Source organism: Meleagris gallopavo, chromosome 1 (genome assembly GCF_000146605.3).
Source record: "Meleagris gallopavo isolate NT-WF06-2002-E0010 breed Aviagen turkey brand Nicholas breeding stock chromosome 1, Turkey_5.1, whole genome shotgun sequence".
Taxonomy (NCBI): domain Eukaryota; kingdom Metazoa; phylum Chordata; class Aves; order Galliformes; family Phasianidae; genus Meleagris; species Meleagris gallopavo.
This window is the reverse complement of record NC_015011.2, coordinates 73,779,540-73,799,600: the sequence shown is the minus strand read 5'-3', so window position 1 is coordinate 73,799,600 and position 20,061 is coordinate 73,779,540. Positions and strand designations below refer to the sequence as shown.

The 20,061-nt window shown below is 41.8% G+C and overlaps 1 protein-coding gene across 1 annotated transcript in view; it reads right to left on the bottom strand.

The window, feature by feature from the left end:
- The window catches only part of LOC100541086 (protein mono-ADP-ribosyltransferase PARP11-like), a 29,458-nt gene extending 9,605 nt beyond the window's left edge, over positions 1-19,853 (bottom strand). Inside the window, exon 1 of the mRNA XM_019611695.1 lies at positions 19,695-19,853. Within this exon, the coding sequence (XP_019467240.1) occupies positions 19,695-19,853 (159 nt within the window). The remainder of the gene's footprint in view (positions 1-19,694) is intronic.
- Positions 19,854-20,061: the final 208 nt, after the last annotated feature.

Here is a 20,061-nt window from a genome sequence, read left to right as displayed (position 1 = left end):
GTTCTACTCTACTTTTTTTTTTTCCTTCCTCATCCCGGTAAGAATGAGCTAACAACTGTGTGGTGCCGAGCCACTTACTGAGTCAAACAACAACAAAAAAGTAAGTTGCACAAGTGATCACTTCTTGGAGGAAAAAAAAAAGACACAACAAAAGAAACAAAAAAATACCCAAAACATGCCAAGGAAGAATAGGCAACAGGCTAAAGAGAGTAATGCTGTTTATCTTGTGTTTAGCGCAAGTCTAAGTACAGATGGTAGAGGTTCAAGTATTTATATTGAAGAGTTCCCTGAATACTGCAGTAGATTTATTTCTTAAAACACAACTAGCAGCTGCTCAAAGTAATGTGTGATAATGTTTGCAGAGAGTGCGGCTGTCACAAAGCAAATCTTAAGAGGGGCATTCCTCAAAAAATATGAGTCTGAAAAATTAGGCACAGTGATTAAAAGGTTCTGCTGCCTTTTCTCAATGAAGCTAAGCTTACCAGAGAAAATCAAATCATATGTAAGCATATGGGTAAATTATGTATTTTCAGAGATTTCTTAGAATATTACAGGTCTCATTAGCTACAGTATATACAGGATTGGGTTTTATTATCTAGTAAAATGATTACTTTAGTCAAACTCTATGCAGAAAAATACATGAGTGATGTATTTGGGGCCCATGGTCAGTGAAGCTTACGCTTGTAGACAGAAAACAGAATATATTTTAATTTCTAAAAAAATAATATTTTTAGTTGCATGACCTGTGTGTAAAAGAAATGTTTCTTCATACCTAGGCTACCAACTGGGCTAGTTGTCTAATCTCAGCAGTTTTAAGAAAAAGTTTTAGTAATGGGAAAAATGAAAATAGAAAAAGAGCAAACATATTTTTGTGAGAACTATTTATTTTTTCAAATTAATATTTGTAAATTATTCAGAAAATTACAGAGAATCATGCAATCAGACAACTAGAGATTAGAAGGGGCTTCTGGCAATTGTCAGCTAAAGCAGATTGCTCAGGGGCATCTTTGGAATCATAGTGTCATCAAGGTTGGAAAAGACCTACAAGATCATCCACTCCAATCATCCACCTGTCACCAATAGTTCTCTCTAAGCCATGTCTCTTAAGACAATTTCTAAATGTTCACTGAACACCTCCAGGGTTAGTGATTCCACCAACCTGCTCCCTGGGCAGCCTATTCTAGCACCTGACCATTCTTTTGGAAAAATAGCATTATTTCCTAATGTCTAGCCTGAATCTTCCCTAGTGCAACTTGAAGCCATTCCCTCTAGTCCTATCACTAGTTAAATGAGAGCAAAGACTGACTAATCCCTAGATAACAACCACCTCCCTTCAGGTAGTTATGTAAAACATTAAGGTCTCCCCTGAGCCTCCTCTTCTCCAGACTGAACAATCCCAGCTCCCTCAACTGCTCCTCATAAGACTTGTGCTCCAGACCCCTCACCAGCTTTGTTGCCCTTCTCTGGACATGCTCCAAGGCCTCGATGTCTTTCTTACAGTGAGGGGCCCAAAACTGAACACAGTACTTGAGGTGTGGCCTCACCAGTGCTGAGCAAACCAGTACACTTACTTCTCTGCTCCCACTAGCACACTTTGTCTGATACAAGCCAGGATGTCATTGGCTTCCTTGGCAACCTGAGCACACAGCTGGCTCATGTTCAACTGAGCATCAGCCAATACCTCCAGGTCTATTTCCTCTACAGAGTCTTCCAACCACTCTGCACCAAGCCTGTAGCATTCCCTGGGGTTGTTGTGGCCAAAGTATGGGACCCAGCAACCAAGGGTCTTGTTGAACCTCATCCCATTGGCTTCAGCCCAGCAACCCAGCCCGACCAGATCCCTCTGCAGGGCCTTGCTACCTCCAGGCAGATTGACACTTCTGGCCAACTTGGTGTCATCTGCAAACTTAGTGACGGTGCATTCAATGCCTTCATCCAGGTCATCAATAAAGATATTGAATGGGTCAGACCCATGGGGAACACCACTTGTGACCAGTCGCCAGCTGGATTTAACTCCATTCACCACCACTCTCCTGGCCTGGTCCTCCAGCCAATTCCTTACCCAGTTAAGAATGTACTTGTCCAAGCTATGGGCTGTCAGCTTCTCCTGGGAGATGGTGTGGGGAGACAGTGTCGAAGGCTTTGCTGAAGTCAAGGTAGCCTTTCCCTCATCCACCAGGTGGGTGACTAGATCACAGAAGGAGAACTGGGTTGGTCAGACAGGATCTGCCCTTCATGAACCCATGCTGGCTAGGCCTGATCCTCCTGATTGTCCTGCTCATGCTGTGTGATCTCCCTCAAGAAAATCTGCTCCATAACTTCCCCTTACACCAAGGTCAGCTGATAAGCCTGTAGCTCCCTGGATCCTCCTTATGACCCTTCTTGTAAATGGAAGTTACACTGGAAGTCTCTGGTCTTCTGGCACTTCTTCAGTTGACCAGGAATGCTAGCAGATGATGGAAAGTGGCTTGGCTATCACCTCTGCCAGTGTCCTCAGCACTCTTGAATGGATCTCATCTGGACCCATGAACTTGTGGCAGTTCAGGTAGTAGTAGGTCTCTGTCTCCTCCTGAATTGTGAGGAGGTTTAGTCTGCCCCTCATCTGAGACTTCCAGGTCAGAGAGGAGAGTAACCAGAGGATAACTAGTCTGACTTTTAAAACATACGTAAAGAAGGCATTGAGAACTTCAGCCTTTTCCTTATTCTCGGTGGTCATGTTCCCAGCCACATCCAGTAAAGAATGGAGATTCTCCTTGGTTCTCTTCTTACTGTTAATATATTTGTAAAAGAGTTTCTTGTTCCATTTTACCGCATCGACCAACTTGAATTCAAGCTGGGCTTTTGACTTTCTAGTTTTCTCCCTGCACATCCTACCAACATCTTTGTACTCTCTCCAATTTGCCTGTCCCTTCTTCCACAGGAGGTAGATTTTCTTTTTCTGAAGCATGAGGAAAAGCTCCCTGTTCATCCAGATTGGTCTTCTTCCCCACCAGCTTATTTTGCAGCTCAGGGAGATAGCTTGCTCCTGCACCTTTGAGACTTTCTTCTTGAGGAGTGACCAGCCTTCCTGGGCACCTTTACCCTCTGAGACTGAGTCCCAAGACACTCTCCCTTCTAGTCTCCTGAACAATTCAAAGTCCACCCTCCGTAAGTCCAAAGTAGCAGTTTTGCTGTCCCCTCCTGGCTCCACCAAAAATCAAGAACTCTACCATTTAATGGTCACTCTGTCCAAGACAGCCCCGGACCTTCATGTCTTCCACCAGACATTCTTTTTTTGTGATCAGCAGATCTAGCAGGTGCCTCCCCTGGTAGGTTCTCTCATCAGCTGCAGAAAGAAGTTATCTTCCATACGCTCTAGAAACCTCCCAGATTGCTGCTTCTGTGCTATGTTGTACTTCCAGCATTCAAAGACTTCAGAATTCAAAGACTCCCATGAGGACAAGGGCTGGCGATAGTGCAACTTCTGCCAGTTGCTTGTAGAAGACCTCATCTGTCTCTTTGTCCTAGTTAGTGGGTCTGCCTTGTCAGCCTTCCCTCTGATCCTTACCCACAGAAATTCAACCTTATCATCCCCAGCCACAAGCTCAATAACATCAAAACAATCTCTAACATAGAGAGCCATGCCACCACCCTTTCTTCCTTGCCTATCCTTTCTGAAGAGCTTATAGCCATCCATTGCAGCACTCCAGTCATGGGTGCAATCCTACCATGTTTCCCTAATGGCAACTAAGTCATAGTTTGCTTGCCAGTTCCAACTTCTGTTTGTCGCCCATGCTGCATGTGTTGGTGTAGATGCACTTTAGCTGAGCCCCTTGCTTCACCCCTAATCCTGCTATTGCTCCCCTAGGCTCATCTCTAGAGGGCCTGATTTTATTCCTTTCTCCCTTCATATCTAGTTGAAAGCCCTCTCTACAAGTCCTGTCAGTGTCTGGGCAAGGATCCATTTCCCCTTTGAGACACGTGACCCATCAGCAGGCCTCAGGCCAGATGCAGAGTAAACTGTCCCATGATCAAAGAACCCAAAATTCTTGCATTTGCACCAGCCTCTCAGCCATGTGTTTATAAGAGGGCTTTTCCTGCTCCTCTCAGTGTCTTTCCCTGCCACTGAAGGAATAGAGGAAAATACTATCTGTATGCCTGCTCCATCAACTAACTGCCCCAGTCCACTGAAATAATTTTTGATGCTCCTCAGGCCTCTGTCAGCAATGTCATCACTGCTGGCCTAAACTATCAATAAACAATAATAATCAGAGGGGTGGATCAGACTGGGGAGTTTTCTAGAAATATCCCTGACCTGGGCTCCTGGGAGGCAGCACCTACAGCTCCTACAGCTAGGGTCAGGCTGACATACAGGGCCCTCCATTCCTCCCATTCAGTCACCTACCGCGATCACCCTTCTTTCCTTCCTGGTGGAGGCAGTCTTGAGGTGTGGAGTTGACCACCTCATCCTAGACAACTTCGCAGGTAGACCTTCCACTGCAACCTCACTTACTACTTCTTCAGATTCCAGGGCCTCAAACCTATCACACAGAGGCACATGGAGAACCAAAGTAGGTTGGGATCGGAGTTGCCTGTATCGCCAAGCTGGGACCTGTTTCCATTCCTTCTCTTCTCTCAAATTGGCTCTCTCTGTTCGACTATGGCAGGGGAGAGGGTCCACTACTGTTTGGGGGGTGTCAGCTTGGTGTCTTTCTCGCAGAGTTATTTCACCAATCTATCTCCTGCTCACAATCCCTGATGGTCCTTAATTTCTCCACCTCCTTCTTGAGCTCCACTACCATACTCTCTGCCACGCTTCCTTGGCAGCAACAAGCTAAGGCACTCCCCACAGCACAGCCACATTTCTGGGCAAGGCCCTCTGTCTGGGTTGCCACAGTTTCCTTGGGGAAAGCCTGCTGTCTGGTGGAGACCATGTTTAAACCTGTGGTCTCAGAGACAGTCAATAAGAAAGCAGGTCTTCTGACCAAAGAGGGACAGCACCTACCTGCCTTGCCGCTCGACCCACCTCCCACATCTGCTGCTGCAATTCAGTATGGGCAGTGAGGGCTGTGCTCATGCACTGAATTCCTCTCCCTATTCTCAGTAGGCAGAAACAGTTTGCTTGGACTGCAAGCCAAGCTTCTGTCCTCCCCACAGCTGCTTATAGAGCAGCCTGGTCAAGGTTAAGGTCAAGAGTAGGCAGTGCTGGTTTCACCCCTGCTAGCTCAGTAGGCTGCTCACAAGCTGCCAGCCCCCAGGACACAGGCACAACAATTTTACAATTTTACTGGTTTCAAAAAGCCCTAAAAAGAGCTTTTTTGTCACACTTTTTGCTTCAGATTCCTTGCCCAGTGCAGTCTTACCTGCCCTGAAGCTGGTCTCTGCAACAATTATTAGTATGTGGATATTATTGGATATTATTATTATTTGGATTTTGAGTATCTCTGAGGATAAAGAGTGGCTGTTCCAGTGTTTAACCAATCTCACAGTAAAAAAAAAAATCTGTTGTCTTAGAGATACTGAGCACCCAAACCTGAATGGTAATTAGAATTAAAATAAAAGCAAAACATCTAAAGAAAATGTATACTGGAGTTACAATTGGAATAACCTATCAACTTGTAAATTGCATCCTTGGATGTCTATATTTAAAGTTTTTTTCTATTGTGAGTCATATGATATTTCATAGTTATTACTCTCTTTTCTTTGTATGAGTGTTGGAAAAAGTCTTCTAAAAATGTACGAGAAAATGTTTTTACCTACAGAAAGATGCTTAAAGATTTCACTGAAATCTAGAAACTCAGAGTGAATGTAGGTAACACAGCTACGGAGAACAGTTATCACAACTCATGACTTGTGAAATCTCTGGTTCTACAATGCTATATAACTCTGAAGTCTAGTAATTTACTATATAACAAATTGCAAAATAATGATCAAAATATCAGCAATGGCCTACCTTTTGTAGACCAATCCCCAAATACCTCATGGTTAATCACCTGTAAAAACCTCAAAAAGGTTTTACAAATACTAACATCCTTGGTTAGAATTATTTGAAGCAATGCTCGTTCTCTTCAACTTGTGATATGATCTACTTTTATATGGTAGATAGATAAAAGAGCTAAAAGATAAAGGTAATTGTGGGACAAAGAAAGTTATTATTATGTAAACAAGCTTGGTAGCTACTTGCAGTAAACATGCACGAGGCACCTGGTTGGTACATGTGACCAAGGGATTGTTGCGTGGGTATAAAAGGTTGTAAGCACGTACAATGAAGGTCTCCATTGCACCACCAATGGAGTCTGTGACTCTCCTGCCACAGATAATAGCTAAAAGAGTGGGAATGATGGTTCTTAATGGAATTCTGAATTCATAAGTTGTTGGGTTTCTGAAAGAGGTGAATAGGTGAACGAAACTATTGTATTACTTGAAAGTGATCTTGAAATCCATAGGGAAAATTGCAGTTTTAATCTTTTATGCTATTACTAGAACCAGAACAATTTAGGAATTCAGATGAATTGTTCCAGCTGTGGAAAATGCCATAGCAATGAAAAAAATTACGCATGCTTTATTTATTTTTTCTGTATTCAAGATGCTTGCTATGTTGCAAGTTTTTATGATGTCTACAAAAGGTGGGGTAACTTGTAATGAGATGAGGCTCCCAAGATACAAGCAATTTCATTTTGTGGAATAGAAGCTTTTAGAAAGTATGGTGATGTTTTTGAATCATATGTGTTGATTGCTAAATGTAAATAACCAAAGTGCATGGTGCCTTTTTGTTCCACTATTTTAAAATCTGTTTTACAATTTCTATTCTTTCACATGAAATTAACTATTACTTGCATAGATTTTCCTTAAGGAAGTCTAATGAACTGTGTAGAAATTGCCGGTATGATAGCATCGTATACTGTCATGATCAGCATGGCCTGTCACTGCAGATGAAGCCTTTTGAGAAATTGGTGAAATCTGGAGAAGAAAAAATTGATTTTATCCAATACCCTTGCAATCTGGGCCTGATCTTATATATTGTCAGGACTATCTTTGGACTGCACTTGTCCCAGTGAATTTTTATATAGTTAAATGGGTGCAACTGAAAAGTTGAAACTTTTAATTTTAGTTACCTCATACTCTGTCAAGAATAATTTTTTTTTTAATTAAATGAAGCTTAGGTGTGTAAAAGAAATATAAAAAGAAAATATTATCCAGACAATTACACCATTGTAGTCTTGCTGGGGCATTTCCACCTGATCTATTTGTAAGTGTGGCTAAATAGAATCAGAGCAAAGATTCACCTAGTTCATTTAGTATTTTTCAAAATAGCTAATACTGGAAACTTCAATACAGAAATAAAAAGAGAGGTCAATTAGTGAGTTATCTTTTCTTTAGTGTGCCTTCCCAACCACTAATGGTCAGTCAGACTTCCTATGCTAGAAATTTTCCTTATAAGAATATAGCTGTCCAGGCTGCTGTATAAGTCAAATTACCCTTGTTATCTCTGACCTATATTGCAAGTGACAGCATTTAGTAGCTTCATTCATTTTTCAGAGCCTGTTAAATCCCACACCAGTGATCTCACAGGCTTGCGTGACCTCTGGGTGTAGTGTGCCGCGAGTTCCACCAGAGGGCTCAAACGCTACAGAAATGAGCGAAATCCAGTAGTTTGCGTGCACGCACAGGAGAAACGCTTTTGTTCGAACGTCTGGTATCTATGCTAATAATGCATCTTTAACTGTCATACATTAAAACTGAAGTAAGGTCTATTATGAGAAGAAGTTTCCTAAAACTTCTTTGTTTTATGTATGTATGTATGTAGCCATTCATCTCAGAATGTTTTCTGTGTGCTCAGTTACACTGGGAACACCTTTGAAGTTAGATCATTATGTGCTAGGTTTACCAAGGATTGGAGATTTTTGCCAAATAGAGTTTCAGAGTGTGTGATTGATTTGCTTAACAAAATCCAAAGCTGGAAGTCAATGTCTCATTTAAAGTGCTTTTGTACTTCATCAAATCATGGAATGGTTTAGGTTTGGAAGGGACCTTTCAAGATCATCTAGTTCCAATCCCCTGCTATAGGCAGGGACATCTCCTACTAGACCAGGCTGCAGAAAGCCCCATCCAACATGGCCTTGGATGCGACTAGAGAGGGGGTGTCCACAGCCTCCCTGTGCAACCAGTTACAGTGTTTTACCACCCTTACAGTAAAGAATTTCTTCCTAATCTGTAGTCTAAATCTATACTCTTCCAGTTTAAAACCATTTCCCCTTGTCCTGTTGCTACATGCCTTTTTAAAAAGTCTCTCTCAGCTTTCCTGTAGGCCCCCTTCAGGTACTGGAAGGCCACTATAAGGTCCCCCCAGAGCCTTTTCTTTTCCAAGCTGAAAAGCCCAAGCTCTCTCAGCCCATTCTCATAGAGGAGGTGCTCCAGCCCTCCAGTCATCTTCATGGCCCTCCTCTGGACCCACTCCAACAGCTCAATGTCCTTCTTGTGTTGGGGGTCCTAGAACTGGATGTGGTACTCCAGGTGTGATCTCATGAGAATGGAGTAGAGGGGCAGAATCACTTCCCTTGATCTGCTGGTCATGCAGGGTATTGCAACCAAGATATGGCTGGCCTTCTGGGCTGCAAGTGCACATTGCTTGCTCCCATTGAGTCTTTCATCAACCACAACTCTCACATCCTTCTCCTCAGAGCTACTTTCAAGCCATTCTCTGCCCAACCTGTATATGTGCTTGGGATTGCCCTGACTCAGATGTAGGACCTTGCATTTGACCACGTTGAACTTCAAGAGGCACAGGCCTGTCTCTCAAATCTGCCTAGGTCCCTCTGCAGTTTCCTAGATTTTTTTTTTCCCCTTCTTGAAAATGGGAGTTTATATTTCCCCTTACCTGCAATATGTGAAGTCTAATGTCCTGCCAAACAGCTAATAAAGAAATCACTTTGGAAAGGAAGAGAACTTAATGGAAAGCCACTGCCCCAAGTATGAGGAACTGTACCTTGAATTTCTTGAAAGATGGTATGTTTTAAGAGGCATAAAGTACTGATTAGGAATCAAGCACAAAATTGTCATCCAAAATCCAGGAAAAAAACAAACTCCAATGTGGTGCTAGAAAGTGGCATTCCTTTATTCCTCATGATACTTACTGGGCAACTTTACAAACAAGGGTGCACTCTCAGAGTTCAGTTTCTGCATTTAAACAGGTAAGACATATATGCAGTACATTGGCACACATATTCAGTCTTTTCCAAGAACTCATATATATGCTGGTGTCCCTCTAGGCATGTGCAGTAGCACCTAGGGTGGTTGTATGCCTACTTACTTTATCTCCATTTTTCCACCATCACTGAGACTTTTGGCTGACCTTTAACTGTTTTTCCCCAAATTAGCACATTTCCATTAGTTAGGCATAATGATCCACTTCCAAAACAATGTATGTGAAATCTGAGAAAAGCATCCTTGCATGTGGTGAAATGCAGATAAGTAATCCGTTATGATAGCTTCTTGTGAAGCAGAATTGAGAGAAAACAAGATTGTTCACACATCAAAGTTGAAAGTTTTAGAATTAGCACTCATCGATTCCTTTTGCTAAACTAATATATTGGTCCTTAAAGTAATATACTAATCCCTATTGGCTAAACAAACCAGACTCTATCAGAATAGATAGATTCTAGCTGATTTGCTCTGTGTGATCAGAGCCACTTCTACTTCAGAAGCTGAATAGAAAATCAGAAGTTCAATTTTTCTTACAATCTGCCTTCACCTTTATGCAAAGGCTAGGCTTGTACTCTGAAGACAACATATATTTCAGATGCAAATTATTCAAATTGGTCTCTGTTGGAGTTTTTTCTATATTGTGCCAGTCATGCTGGATCAGACTCAAGTTTTGTTCCTTTGAGAAAAGCTTCTAAAATATGTTTCCCTCTTAAAAATCTTCAGGCGAATTTATGGCTACTTTAGATTGATCAAATTAGAAAAATAGAAATACAAATTCAAGATACTTATGCACAGTTGCTGCATGTCAGCTGAGCCTTGGCAACTGAATACATTAATACGCTTTGAAAAATACACCGTATCCCAGTGAAATAGACTTTTCTTAATAAACTTGATTTATTAAGGTTTAAAAGGGATCTGTTCAGTCATGGCTTGAACTGGTGATTGAGCACTTGGTGAACGGGTATCCTGGCCCAGAGAGCACAAGCAAGTTGTTTTCACCTGTTCTCCTCATGTTACCGAAAGGGATGGACCCAGGTGGAGTCAGCCTGGGCTGATATAAGGGCCAGCCGTTGGAGGGAAAGCATTTTTTGGATCTAGACTGCTCTTTGTGATGGAGTGCTGCATAGCTTGTGATCACCTTTACCAATTGAGTGACTTCACATCTTCTTTCTGTATATGACTGTTGGCCTACCTGTGAATACATTGTTTGGTATTGCCAAGAGCCTGTCAGAAGCCGTTTTGCTTCTTTGTGAGCAGAGCACTTGCCATAGTTGGCAGGATACCAAGAAAAGTATCTTACAACTTAAAGACAAATAGTTCTCTTAAGGTATATTTCACAATGATTTTGATGGGGGAAATCTTTCTCCCCTGAAAAGGAATTACACATTTTGCAGTTTCTAGCATCTCTATGGCATTCTGTTGTGGAGATAGTAGGAAAATGGGGACCATTTAGTAGTTATCAGGATATTCTCAAGTTGCCATCTTGTATGGCTGAATTTCTTGAAAATTTAGGAAATTGTATTTTGACTACTAAGGAAAGACAGCTAGCTGCATCTGTTGTGCTGTGATCTCTATTAATTGCATTGAATTCCACCAAATCTGCTGAAGAAGAATAAAAGGAGGAAAATGATATGCTATTTGCCCGAGTAAAACATTTAGAGCATAAACTTACCTTGTTGGTGAGGTAATATGCTCAAACAACTGGTAAGAATTTACCAGTGAAGATAATAAGAGCTTTAAAAAGAGTATTGGAACCCAGAGCAATGGAATCCTTGAAATATAAATAGGCCAAAAATTAAGAATAAAATAGAAAATACTTTTGATGAAGTGGAAACTATTAATGTAATCTCAAGGAAAATTAAAAAAAGCCCCGGCCAGAAGCTCCATTACAACCAGAACCTCTAGAAAATGACTCAAAAAACTAAAACTTTCCAGGGAAGACCAGCAGGTATTACCATTTGAGAGATGGCCCCCTGCTGAAACAACAGTACATACCAGGGCTTGCCCGTATACAGCAGCTGAATTGATACAAACACTTAAACAAAAACCAAGAGGACATGGGGGCAGAAGGTGCTATGGGTAATGGGCCTAAGAAGTCAAATCTATCTTCCATCACATCCTACCTGGCAACGCAGCAAAGATTACATCCACCTGTTAGACATGGTGATGAGAACCATTCTCTCTTACAGTGGCTCATTGCAGTGTGTTAGCTTGCATAGTCAAATGAAAACACTGAGCCCACTCTTAGTGGAGCATGGGATAATATGGAAGATTTACAGACACATAAGGGGATTAGGAATGGAAGGGATCATTTACAAGGAGGATTTTGAAAGTCACATCCTAATTATATATACAGCTGGAATAAGATATCTAATCCTGCAACAGCCCCCTTCTCATCAATATGGCACCTTAATAGCTATTTGGAACTCTCTGGTAGCTGGAGATGCAACCGCGCAGATAGTATCTCAACTCGGGGAAAAAGAATGCCTAAGAGCCAGGCAAAATTTGCACCCTATAGAAACTAGAGAGACTTAATCTTGTAAACCAGCTCAAAGAATTCCTCAAGTCAGTTCATCGCATAAAGATGTATGTGCCCAGCATAAGCATCAACTTATAGGGAAAATCTGCACCAGAGTACAAATCTATAGCCTCATAGAATAGCTACAGTAATTTTCTCTGTTGCAATTTCCACATTCACACCTGCCTATTCTGAAAGCATAAAATCTCAAACAATTTATGTGATATAGTTTTCTTCTTGCAGGTAGGAGAGAGCAGGTGTTCTTTAATATGGAGGAAAAAATGGCTAAGTGGGGATTCAACAGATAGGGAGAGTAGAGAAAACAGATCCAGAGTTTTCACAGATGTGTGGAATGATCACGGAGGCAAACTGCAGTAAGAGAAGTGCTAACTAGTTACAAGGAACATCATTTCCTCATGAGACTGGTTGCAGCAAGAAAACAAGTACCACAAAGACTTTGAGACCTCCATCCAAATGTTAAAAACTCAACTGAACAAGGCTTCGAGCAACCTTCTGTAGTTTTGGAATTATTCCTGCTTTGAGTGGCAGATTGGACTACAGACAACCTGAAGTCCCCTCTCACCTCAATTTTTGGTGCTATGATTGCTTTAACTAATTATGCTCCAATTCTCAGTACTGAACTTTCTAAAATTTATGCCAGTAACCTGCCCCCTGTTCATTTCAATTGGGTTTGCAAGGACTTGGTCTTTGCTGCTGTTTCCAAGTGGTACTAATCTTCTTTTCAGATTCTCTTGCCTCAAAAAGAAACTTGATTTTGTTTCATTAAGGCCACTATCTGGTTTGTTGAACCTCCAGCTGTGAGGTAAATTTTCCATTTTTTGTTACTTCAGTTTACAAAACCTTACCACAGGATAGCTGTCCTCTACAATGAGAAAGGAGAAAGCATACACTTTCAGTGAGTTAGTAAGCTCATTGTACAACATCAACACTGGATAATGGGTAATCCTTTGTGTTCCCCACAAGTAGGGAAACCTCTGTGTAGATAAGACTTCTTTTTAGGTGAAAAATTGCTTTTTATTTCCAAATTTCTTAGAGAGAATATTATTCTTAAAATGCCAGATGCTTTAGACAAATATGCTTTGAAAAGTCCACATGCTTATTAATATCAGAAGGAAGTTATATTGAAAAAGAAAGTTCTACATCATTGTAGAAGCTTGATAAAACTCAAACAAGGAATAAATGAAAAGAAAATCTTACCTGTTAGGCAGTGCATTGCCCTCTACCTTTTTCCCCAATGATAGACCCTGATCTTTGCTTCCAAATGGTTTCTGGAATGCTGGTTTTGCACGGCTGCAGAAACACAGAATCTTTTTTCACTCATGTTTGTTACAGTTGTCTTCATTTCTCCTATTGTGAAGCCTGTGCCAGAATGCGACCAAGACCACTACTAGAGATGACAACTCACTTTGCCAGAGGACACAACCCCTTGTGGAGCTGGTAGGTTGCCTATATAGTTCCCTCCACCTCAGGTCTGAAGGGACCAGGAACACTCTGACCTGTATTGATACAGCAAACCTATCCAGTACCTTGTGCAAATCAGTCCTACGCCATCAAGGCACTCACCAAATTGATAGTAACAGTACTTCTCAGGTCAATGAGAGTGACCAAGGAATGCATTTTACAGGTAGAGTGATATGGAAGCGGGCTGAGTAAAAAACTTCAAATGATGATTCCATCTGACTTCTAATCCAATGGGAATCATCCCGATAGAGCAATATAATGGCATTCTAAAGGCTACTCTGAAGACTGACTCCCAGTCCCTGTAGAGGACTGCAAAAAACTAGAACATGCTGAGAGGTTTAAATTAAAGACCCAGAGATAGTTGATCCAGTGCCCTGCATATATTACAAAGCACTTGAGCCTCCCATCTTAGGATCCAAATTAAGGGAAATGATGTATGCTTGAAACTCCAATTTAGGATGCCGAATAATCTGCTGCTGCCTGCTCCTGAGGACCTTGCACCAGGGACCCATAAGGTAAAGTGGCCTCGGGAGGTGCAGGCAGGACTGAAGTGATGCGGCCTACTTGCACCATGGGGGATGTTAGTAGAAAAGGAGGGATTGGAAACTCCACAAATAATTGGTACATGAATCCCAGATATTATAATACAAACCTGAATTTACATTGTGGAAGGAGCACTGATTGGGTTGCTCTGACAGGTCAAAAATCCTCCCTTTGATGCCTGATACAATCATCCAACAATCAATCTCAGGCCAAAGAGTGTTATACAAACAGCCTGGGCATGCCCCTGTTCGGGCAGAAATATTGAGCCTGGACTGTAATACTGCATGTATTTTATGTTAAAGGGCAGACTTGCCTGTTATGGTACTGGTTAAGCGTTTGTTTTACTCCCCCTGCAATCTATAGCCCACAAAACCACCAGCAGGAGCAACATTACTGAACTCTGATACGCTCCAGTGTTGCTAAAGAGACATCATAATATTCTGCTCCTCAATGGCACCCGGTGGTGGACTTTCTTGGGGGGGGAAAAAAACCACAACAAACTGGATGTTCTGGAAGCATCTACTGAATAAATTCTGCAACATATGCAATCCTGTCATATCTACAAACCTTGTATGTGACCTGCAACAACTACAAAGTCTACAAACTCAATGTTTAAGGACTTCTGCGTATTCTGTACACAAGTTGTTGACTCTATATATTGTAATCGCAATGTATGGGCTCATCTGCAAATGTGCTTAATCACTGTTCAATCTGTGAAGGGTGGAATGTAGATGACCTGTTTGGCCATGGCTTAAACTGGTGATTGAGCACCTGGTGAAGGGATATCCTGGCCAAGAAAGCACAGGCAAATTGTTTTCATCTCTTTTCTCCATGCCACCAGAAGGAGTAGAGCCACCCTGGGCTCATATAGGGGCCAGTGTCTGAAGGGAGAAGAGAGACTTACGGATTTAGGCTGGCTTCTGTGAAGGAGTGCTGCATAACCTATGATCTCCTTCACCAGCTGGGTGACTTCAACTCTTCTTTCTGTATATGACTGTTGGCCTACCTGAAAATACTTTGCCTGGTATCGCTAAGTACCTGCCGGGAGCAGTTTCACTTCTTCATGGGCAGAATAACCCACACGATAACTGAGTTATGGTCCCGCAGTGAATCTTGCCAAATGTCACACGAGTCATGGAAAAACATGGTTCGTCAATAGTATACCTTTGAATCCATAGGTGTTAGGGAAAGCTTTTTGCTCCTTTTGTATTGATGCTTCAAATTTTGGGAGGGAAAAATACTTATGTCAGACCTCCCAGAATCAATTTAAGATCAAAGTTATACCCAAACATGATTTTTTTTTTTTTTTAAATGAAGAAGATGTAAAAAATTTTCACAAAATCTCTTTGAAATGTGACTAACTTGTGCAATCTTACCACCGTGTTCACCAGGGGTTTCACAGGTGGAAGTCAAAGCCATAAGTGATGTTTCAGAATTCCATAATCTATTTTCTTTCTCTTGATTTTAGTGATTTTTATTTCAGTTCACACAGATGATTCCTCAAGTTCCATCAGTCATTATATACCTTCCATTCATTGGCTATCATATGCACATACTGTACTGCAAGTTGTGATATGTGCTCTTAGGATGATCAGTCAAAAGCATACCACTTGAACACCTTGTAAGGGACTTTATTTATTTATTTATTTTTGTATGTCTAATTTTCTCACTTTCTTTTTTTCATGTTAATCATGATTTTATTAAAGAAATTTGAGATTCTTCAGAGCTAGGGTTTTTTTTTGTCTTGTCCTTCGGACTCTCTCTTCATCAGTCACCATTCCAATTGCTGTTTCCTTGGTGCAACCATTAAAAATAGACATTTTCAAAAGGCTTTTATTCTTCTAAGTTTTACATTTGTCTGAGCTTAAGCGGCTAATGAAATTAAAGAGGTGGATGCTAAGATATTGTGGAATGTATCATTAAGGATGTCTAATTTGTGCCTTTTTTTCTTCCTTGCACAGATTTTAGATCAGAATTTGTGAGTAAATGAATTGGCAGCATCCCAAAATATTCAGTGACAGTGATGATGGAAGGAAGGGATGCCATTCAGAGGGACCTCAGCAGGCTTGAAAGGTGGGCCCGGGTGAACCTAATGAGGTTCAACACAGCAAAGCGCAATGTTTTGCACTTGGGCTGGAGGAATCCCAAGTATCTATACAAACTGGAAAGAGCGATCATTGAGAGCAGCCCTGCAGAGAAGGACCGCGGGGTCCTGATGGATTAAAAGCTTAACATGAGCCAGCAGTGTGCCCTTGCAGCTCAGAAAGCAAATGGTATCCTGAGCTCCATCAGAAGAGGGGTGACCAGCAGTGAAAGGGAGGTGATTGTTCCCCTCTGCTCTGCTCTTGTGAGGCCCCATCTGGAGTACTGTGTCCAGGTCTGGAGCCCCCAGTACAAGAAAGACAGGGAGCTGTTGGAGAGGGTCCAGAGGAGAGCCACAAAGATGATTAGAAGGTGGACCTCTCCTATAAAGACAGGCTGAGGGAACTGGGCTTGTTCAGCCTGGAGAAAAGGCGGCTGTGGGGTGACCTAATTGCAGCCTTTCAGTACCTAAAGGGAGCTTATAAACAGGGGGGAAATCAACTCTTTACAAGGGTAGTAACAGTAGAACAAGGGGAAATGGTTTTAAGTTGAGGGAGGGAAGATTTAGGTTGAATGTTAGGGGGAAGTTCTTTGCAGAGAGAGTGGTGAGGTGCTGGAACAGGCTGCCCAGAGAGGTTGTTGATGCCCCGTTCCTGGAGGTGTTCAAGGCCAAGTTGAATGGGGCCCTGGGTAACCTGGTCTAGTATTAAATGGGGAGGTTGGTGGCCCTGCCTGTGGCAGGGAGTTTGGAGATTCGTGATCCTTGAGGTCCCTTCCAACCCAGGCCGTTCTGTGATTCTGTGATTCTGTGATTCTATGATAGTCAGAACGCAGGGAGTCTGGGCCAGTCCTATGCCCCCAAAAGAAACGAAGAGGAACAAGACTGGAGAAGAGTACCTGCTGTACTGGGAAAAGCACATCAGTTCTTTCAGATTTGTGATGTGATAGAGAAGGGCTTCAGCACTCATCAAGATATGCAGGTGAAACAAAACTGGCTATTAGAAATGTACAGTAAGAGAAACTGCCAATGCCCTTAATTAATTGAAATTTTAATTAAAATTTGTAATACCCTACTGATAACTTAAAGAGATGCATAGGATTTAAATTAATCTATTTGAACTCTTATGTACTGTTCTTTGATTCTGTGATAAACCTTGCATTTGTTCCCACAGAAAAAGCAGGAAATAATGGAAAGTTGAAGTATGCGCTGTTTAAAAAATATTGCTTCAGGACTTCCATTATTTTGGGATTGCTGAATTCATTCCAGCAAATTCATAACTTTGCAATTTGTCTCCATATCGTGAATGTCCACGATTTTGCCTTTCTGTTTATTGTTTTTCTTTTTTTTTTCAGCAAAATTTTGTAAATAAAGTTTTTCAATTAGGTTCTGCCTATCAAACAGTGGTAAACTCTCTGTTGAATAACATATATATGAAGGAAATACAGAGGAACAGACTTTTAGCATTATTCAGAGTTCTTTATTATCTAACCAAATTGTTCTTAAAATAGTCATAGAATATGAGGGTCCAAATGCAGATTTGCTGAAGTTTATGAAAAGAAGCAACCATTTAACAAAATCTTTTGGAACCATTGAAGAAATGATAAGGAGACTTGAACCACGATGTGGTAGAAAGCAGGAATGTACTCATGCTTGACATGCAAAATATAGTTTAATTGTGCAAATACATTTTTACTAATCAATGAAATTTAACTGGGGAATAGGAGTAAAGTAAATTCAGTGCAAACTATTACCAACTGAAGCATCACCCAAAATAAAGTTTAGAAACCTTCCATATTCTCAGAAACAAAAGTGTTTGCATATATGCAAATGTAAGACTTTCATTGGCTATGTTGGAAAAACAGGCCTCTCAGTAAACTCCTCCGATTCGTACCTATCAAGACCTTTTTGTCCAGTTGTGTGTTGCTGAGTTCTGTGAGGTACTGTGCTAATCCTGCAAGATAAGAGCATAGGTGCTTGCTGTAGGGCTTACCAGTACATGTTATCTCACGGGAATAACTAACTGCAAAGTAAGAACTATTTCCAGGGTTATTGTTTTGTTGTTTTTCCAAAATGGAATGGCACATGTGTACACCTACCTTACCTATATGGAAATATTTAATATCTGTTTTGGCAAGACATATAAAACATCTGTTTCTGTTTGATTCTAGGCTTTATGCTTGGGCTGTAGATAAATGTGTATTTGTGGGTTCTAAAAGAGATGCTGCAAAAGATGCTGCAGAAGAAGGATTGCAAAGAAGAGATATAGTGGATTTTATTTTTTTAGAATCAGAATCCTCAGAGTTGGAAGGGACATTTAAAGATCATCTAGTCCAACTTCCTTGCAATGAACAGAGACATGCACTGCTAGAACAGGTTGTCTGGAGTCTGATCCAGCCTTTCCTTGAAAGTTTCCAGGGTCAGGGCATCACACCACAACTTTGGGCAACCTGTCCCAGTGCCTCACCAGTCTCACTGTAAAAGACTTTTTCCTTATATCCAGCCTAAATCTATCCTCTTTGAGCTTGACGACCTTTTCTCTTGTTCTAACCCCACAGACCCTGCTAAAGAATCCCTCCCTTCTTTCCAGTAGGTCCTCTTTAGATTATGAAAGGTCACTATGAGGTCACATCAGAGCCTTCTCTTTTTCAGGCTGAACAGCCCCAACTCTTTCAGCCTATCCTTGCAGGAGAGGCGTCCCATATCCTGGATCATTTCTATGGCATCTAGCATTCCAATGGTTCTGTGTTCGTCCTGTACTGAGAACTCACATCTAGACACAGTACTCCAGAGGTGAGGCCTCACCAGCACAGAGTAGAGGGGCAGGATCCCTCTATCTGCTGGCCATGCTTCTTTGGACGCCACCCAGGATACTGTTGGCTTTCTGGATTGGGAGAGCACTTTGCTGTCTCATGTCCAGCTTCCCATCCACCACTACTCCCATGTTTTTTTTTGCAGGGCAGTGCTTAATCCTTTCATCCCCCTGCTTGTATTGGTAGTGAGGGTTGGATTTGTTGAACATCATGACTCACTGGTCAAGCCTGTCTAGGTCCTTCTGGATGGCATCCCATCCCTCTGGTGCATTGACCGCACCCCACAGCTTGGTGTCATCAGCAAACTTGCTGAGGGTGCACTTGACCCCACTGTCGATGTCATTGATGAAAGTATTAACGAGTATCAATCCCAGCACTGACCCCTTTGGAACACATCACTGATTTCCATCCAGACTTTGAGCCATTGGCCACCACTCTCTGGACTCAATCTTGCAGCCAGTTCTTCGTCCATTGAACAGTCCATTCATCAAATCCATATCTTCCCAATTTGAAGAGAAGGATGTTGTGGGGTAGTGTGTCAAAGGTCTTACTGAAGTCAGAAAGTGACAACAGTGGCTCTTCCCCTCATCCATAGATGCAGTGAGACCATTGTTAATGGCCACTAGGTTGGTCAAAGCAGGATTTGCCCTTGGTGAAGACCTCTCTGTCCATGTGTCTTAGCATAGCTTCCAGGAGGATCTGCTCCATGGTCTTTCCTGGCACAGAGATGAGACTGACAGGTCTACTGGAGTCATCCTTTTTACCCTTTTTAAAAATGGGTGTGATGGTGCCTTTTTTTCAGTCACCAGGGACTTCACCTGATAGCCGCAACTTTTCAAATATCATTAAGAGTGGCTTGGCGACTATATCAGCTAATTTGCTCAATATTCTGGGGTGCCTCTCCTCAGTACCCACAGACTTTTGGTTGTTCAGGTTCTTCAGGTTGTCACGAACATGATCTTCACTTACAGTGGGAGGAATGTTGGTTCCCTGATCCCCTCCTACCAAACCAAACATTTGAGGGCTGTGCGGCAAGCAGTTATCAGAGAAGACCAAGGCAAAAAGATACATCTACCTTCTCCTTGTCTGTTGTTACCAGCTTGCCTGTGTCACTCGCTAGGGGTACGCTCTCCTGAACTTTCCTTTTCTGGTTGATGTACTTGTAAAAGCCTTTCTTGTTCTTCTTGGCACCCTTTGCTAAGTTTAATTCAAGCCTTTGCTTTCCTGATCCCATCCCTACACAGCCTAGCAGCTTCCTTACACTTTTCTCACGATACCTGTCCCTTCTTCCACTGCCTGTTGGTGACCCTGCACATGGCATGGGGGTAGAAACTAGATGATCACTGTGGTCCTTTTCAACTCAGACCATTCTATAATTCTATGATTATTATGCCGATCTCAGGCTCCTAGCTCTTGGCGTTAAACTTTCTGTTTACTAAACA